Source organism: Arachis ipaensis, chromosome B02 (assembly GCF_000816755.2).
Source record: "Arachis ipaensis cultivar K30076 chromosome B02, Araip1.1, whole genome shotgun sequence".
NCBI lineage: Eukaryota > Viridiplantae > Streptophyta > Magnoliopsida > Fabales > Fabaceae > Arachis > Arachis ipaensis.
The window spans coordinates 93875161-93880378 of record NC_029786.2 but is presented as its reverse complement, the minus strand read 5'-3'; the positions used below and the strand labels follow the sequence as shown (position 1 = coordinate 93880378).

At 37.0% G+C, this 5218-nt stretch overlaps 1 protein-coding gene across 3 annotated transcripts in view; it reads left to right on the top strand.

The window, feature by feature from the left end:
• Positions 659–5218, top strand: part of LOC107625773 (AMP deaminase) — a 9601-nt gene continuing 5041 nt past the window's right edge. Inside the window, exons 1-9 of one of the 3 annotated variants that reach the window (XM_021116201.1) lie at positions 659–1357; positions 2258–2433; positions 2701–2908; positions 3070–3248; positions 3354–3405; positions 3511–3638; positions 3743–3922; positions 4794–4861; positions 4966–5108. In XM_021116201.1, coding sequence (XP_020971860.1) covers positions 994–1357; positions 2258–2433; positions 2701–2908; positions 3070–3248; positions 3354–3405; positions 3511–3638; positions 3743–3922; positions 4794–4861; positions 4966–5108 — 1498 coding nt within the window. In that variant the 5' untranslated portion in view covers positions 659–993. The remainder of the gene's footprint in view (positions 1358–2257; positions 2434–2700; positions 2909–3069; positions 3249–3353; positions 3406–3510; positions 3639–3742; positions 3923–4793; positions 4862–4965; positions 5109–5218) is intronic. The other 2 variants (XM_016328480.2, XM_016328481.2) reach the window with 2 other exon arrangements.

The following is a 5218-nucleotide window of genomic DNA, read 5'->3' as shown; positions in this document are numbered from 1 at the left end:
CATTGTCTAAACCTAAAAGACCAAATATATATATTTTTTGTTGTACATCGGGGTCTAAGTCTAAAAAAAAAACAAAACTAATAACTATTATTCACATGAATCAAGTTGGATTGGTCTAGTAATTAATTCACTAGTCCCCTTAAGTAAGTGTTGAAAATTCGAATCCTGCCTTGTACATGTAGCAATTTATTTGCCAACGACAAACCCTTAAATAGAACTCAGTACTACGACAAATTAATCCTTGATCTAGGTGGAAGGATACCGTGAAAAACCAAAAACTACTATTCACATGCGATCTATCCATTCTCTTAGCCTCATGCCCTCATCGCTCAAGAATCAAGATGGTGAAAGACCAAATATATATTTCCAAAAGCAGAGAAAGGTCATTAAATTTTACTAAACCGTGCAAACAAATCAGATCATTTTCTCATTCCTCCTTTTTAGTTTACCCTTCGCCCCTTCCACCACCAAAAAGCTGAGAGTGAAATTTCGGAAAAAAAATTGGAACACTCACAAGGCCACAAAATCCCAATAATTGATTGTTAATTGTTTTTTTCTATTGAAAAAAGGAACCTAGGTCCTAGAGTCAGGTAGATAGACATTGAAAAAGAGTACACGTCATCTTGCATTTGTTGTTTGCGCTATAAATAGCAGAGGCGGAGCCACATTTGCCTCCATTTTAACACAGAGGACAGAGCTCACTGAGGCACTCAACTCCAATAACCCAACCCAACCCAACTCAAACCCATAACAATCACCATAACTAACAAACAAAACACACGCACACTTTCATTAGTAGGGTTTATGCTTTTTAGTTACGCTTATCCCTCTCTCTCTTCTCGCCATAGTTATATTTAAGATTTTAAGTTAGGACCGCGGACCATTCCGTTTCCGTGAACCACCGTAACAGAAAAACCGAAAACGGTTATAGAGAGAGAAAGTACTGAAGCATACTCTCTCTCTTTCTAGAGAGAGTAGTTGTGATCGAAAGCAATGGATACTTACGCGGTGCATTTGGCCATGGCAGCACTCGTCGGTGCTTCCGTCGTGGCCGTGTCGGCGTACTATATGCACCGCAAGACGCTGTCGCAGCTGCTGGAGTTTGCCAAGACGGTGGAGAAGGAAGTGGCTCCTGGCGGCGGAGTGGAAGGAGGCGATGAGTCGCCGATGCATTTGAAGAAGAGGCGCGGTGGTGCGAGAAGGAAGGGAGGCAGAGGTTATCGGTGGAGCTCGGCGTCGCTGCCGGACGTGGCGACGGTCTCCGGCGGCGGACTGGATGGAGAGGAGAAGCGGAACGGAGCGTTTCATGTTGAGGGGATTCCGGCGGGGCTGCCGCGACTGCAGACTCTCCGCGAAGGTATGGCTACTACGATGGAACTTCTGAATGTTATTATTATGTGATGATTTTGGTGCGTTTTATTGACACTGATTGTTGATTGAGCATTGACTCAGTGAGTTGAGCCATATTGTGGTAAATTATTTGGTGTTTAATTGATAATATTGCAGTGTGTAGACCAATTCTGAAGTTTCAAAATGGCTTGCGTTTATTATGTATTATGGACAGAAAGTTCACACGATGTTAGGAAAAGAATACGAGACAGTATTCTGGAAGCTGGTATTTTTGTTTTAGGTGAATGGATGATAGTTTCGGTATAAAAGAAAAGAAAGGCGAAGAAATGAGAATATTTTCTGTTTGTAGACAGGTCTCCATAACAATCAATAACAGTTCAATTCTAGACTTAATAACTGTTCACTGAAATTTAGGAACAATTTTATTCAGCAGGTTCCAATAAATAAAACTAAGAAATCACATAACTTCAGAAGGGAAAGAAAGAGTAAGGGAAGTAAGCTGAAGTATCAGTCTTCTTGGAGCATATTCCGGTGATATCCCACCTTGGAATTCAGCTAGACAGTTTTTCAAAGATCACTGTTTCTCTAAGGAAACGCAAATTTATTTCCTACTGATAATACCTTTGCGAGTTCCTGGAATTGAGATTTACTTATAATTGTTTGTTGTGTTTTGCCCTGCAAGTTTTGTAGTTTAAACATTTAGCATCAATATATGGTGTTGAAGGTGTAGAGGTGTGGAGTGAGTAGCATTCATCTTTTGTTGCCACTATGTTGGCTTTATAGTTTATACTGTATACTGTACTTCAGATGCTCTAGACCACCTGTTACAGAAAACGGTTCTTTACTTTTTTTTTTTCCGTTTCTTTTTTGTTATTTTTTCTTTCTCCTGACCAAGATAACCTTACAGGAAAATCAGCACAGTCTGGTTCCTTTAAGAGAAGTCTTTTAAGACCAACTTCTCCCAAATCTCCTGTTGTAAGTGCTAGCGCTTTTGAAAGTGTAGACGGATCAGATGATGATGATGATAATTTGGGAGACAGTGTTAAACTTGATACAACATATCTGCATACAAATGGAAATGTTGTAAGTCTGTTATGCACTTTTTGCCATTGTGTTTAGCATTTATTTATACTCTTATGTAAAAGAAAGTTTTCTGTTTATGGGATAAGAATTCTCTGTCCTATATTACACGTTGTGATGTAGGATAATTACTACATATTTTTGCTTCTCCCTTGATTGGAATTACCTTTTTTTTTTTCCCCTGTTACTCTTTAACTAAACTTCAATTCTCAGACGATGTAATGTTCAATGTCTGCCAAAGTAAAGAGTTGGATGTTAAAATGTATGCAGGGTCCAGAAGGTAAAAACCCATACGAGTCTTTACCTGATCATGTTAATGCCAATGGAGAGCAAATGGCAATTGCACCTTCAAGTATGATCAGATCACATAGCGTTTCTGGTGATCTGCATGGTGTGCAGCCTGATCCAATAGCAGCTGACATCCTGAGGAAGGAACCAGAGCAAGAAGTTTTTGCACGACTGAAAATCACTCCGCTTGGTATGAAATATTGCTTATTATCTTGAGTGTAATAAATTACCTTTAGGGGTTTCTTATGGAATGTATATAACCTGCTTAATTCAAATGCCTTTTTTACTGAAAATATTTGTAATTGAAGAAAACCATATAGCAAATTGTAATGATTTTTTATTGCTGTTTAGAGTCCCCATCACCTGATGAAGTTGAAGCCTATGTGGTTCTTCAAGAATGCCTTGAAATGAGAAAAAGATATGTTTTTAAAGAAGATGTTGCTCCATGGGAGAGAGAAGTTATATCCGATCCCTGCACCCCAAAGCCTAACCCAGACCCATTCTTTTACACCCCTGAAGGAAAGTCTGATGTGAGTTCTTTCCATTTTTGTTATTTTCTAGATTTCCACATGTGAAACTTGATATCCTAGTTTATATCCTCTGATTAAATGTGCATTATTTCTCTTGTCCTGCAGCATCACTTTGAAATGCAAGATGGGGTTATTCATGTATATCCAGATAGAGACGGTAAGTAGCTAAGGAGAGTAACTTGCTTTTATGTAATATTTTTCTTTTAAAATGATTTTACCACTCTAGCTGGTATTCTTAAGCGTTCCTGCATACAAATTGCAGGCAAAGATGAGCTTTTTCCTGTTGCCGATGCAACTACATTTTTCACTGATCTTCATCAAATACTTCGAGTCATAGCAGCAGGGAATATCAGAACTTTATGCCATCATCGGCTTAATCTTCTAGAACAAGTAAGAGCATCTTGAACATGCTGGATATAACTAATAAAGTGCATTTAAATTGAAGATTGGAATCATGTGGTTGTTTGACATTTTTCTTTACATTTTGCATGCAGAAATTCAATCTTCATTTGATGCTAAATGCTGATAGGGAATTTCTTGCTCAGAAAAGTGCTCCACATCGAGACTTCTATAATGTTAGGAAAGTTGATACACATGTCCATCACTCAGCATGCATGAATCAAAAACATCTTTTAAGGTTCATAAAATCAAAGCTGAGGAAAGAGCCTGATGAGGTGATAGTTCAGATCTCTTTATCATCCTGTTGTAACATGATTTTCTTTAAGGCTGAATAGATAAATCATAAATCAAGCAACTTTTCTTTCGAAACAATCTAAGTTACCATGATAGTACACTCATTTCTGTTTAAATCTCTTGATAACCTCATTCAAAGCCTTCTCAAGTCTTTTTTTCCCCCTAACCACTGGTATATTTCCCATCTGATCTACTTTCATGCTGGGTGGGTGCTCTACCGATCTTTTCCCCACTTATCCAAACCATCTAAAGATAAGTTCCACCCTCTTTCAACAATAGGCACCACTTTGGCTCTCTCTTTCATGTCCTCGTTTCTTATGCTGTCAATTCAAGTATGGCTACTCATCCATATAAGCATCTTCATTTCGGTCACACTAAACTTATGTTCGTGTCCACCTTTTACCATCCAACACTCCATTTCACACAACATATTTGGTTTAATGGCAATGCGATAAAATTTACTTTTAAGTTTTAAAGGTACATTTTTTGTTGCATATGAAGCGTAAAACACACCTCTGTTTTGACTAACCTGTTTGAATCTTATGGTGTACATGATCCTTTCTTTCTCCATTGTCTTAAGTAATACAATTAAGATACTTAAATCTCTTGATATGTGATATGAAGTAAATTTTTCTATAAACATAGAAATTTGGATTGTTAATTGAACATATGAATGTGATAGATGATACTGCTGAAATACTTGTGACATTCAGGATACTTAAAATGATCAACTGAGTATCATCATTGCAGAAGTCAATACCAAATGCCTTTTATTATACCGTTTTGATTACTAATATCATGTGAGTTGTATTTTAGGAAGATTATTACTGTGAATAATCTTAACTTTTCCAGGTTGTAATATTTAGAGATGGGACATATCTGACCTTGAAAGAAGTTTTTGAGAGTCTGGACTTAACTGGGTAAGATCTTATTCTGTGCTTTCTATTATTATCATAATTTATAACTGAATCTGGTAGCATTAAGCTTCTGCAAGTTAATCTGCTTTTTGAACATATTTTTACAGATATGACCTCAATGTTGACCTTTTGGACGTTCACGCAGACAAGAGTACATTTCATCGTTTTGACAAGTTCAATCTTAAATACAATCCTTGTGGTCAAAGTAGGCTCAGGGAGATATTTCTAAAGCAGGATAATCTCATTCAAGGTAATTTCCTTTCAGAATTATACATTTGTTTTAGAGTTTAGGGTTCAGTATTATACATTTTGAAGTCCTATGTAATTCACTTATTTATTTATTTATTTATAAATAGTCAC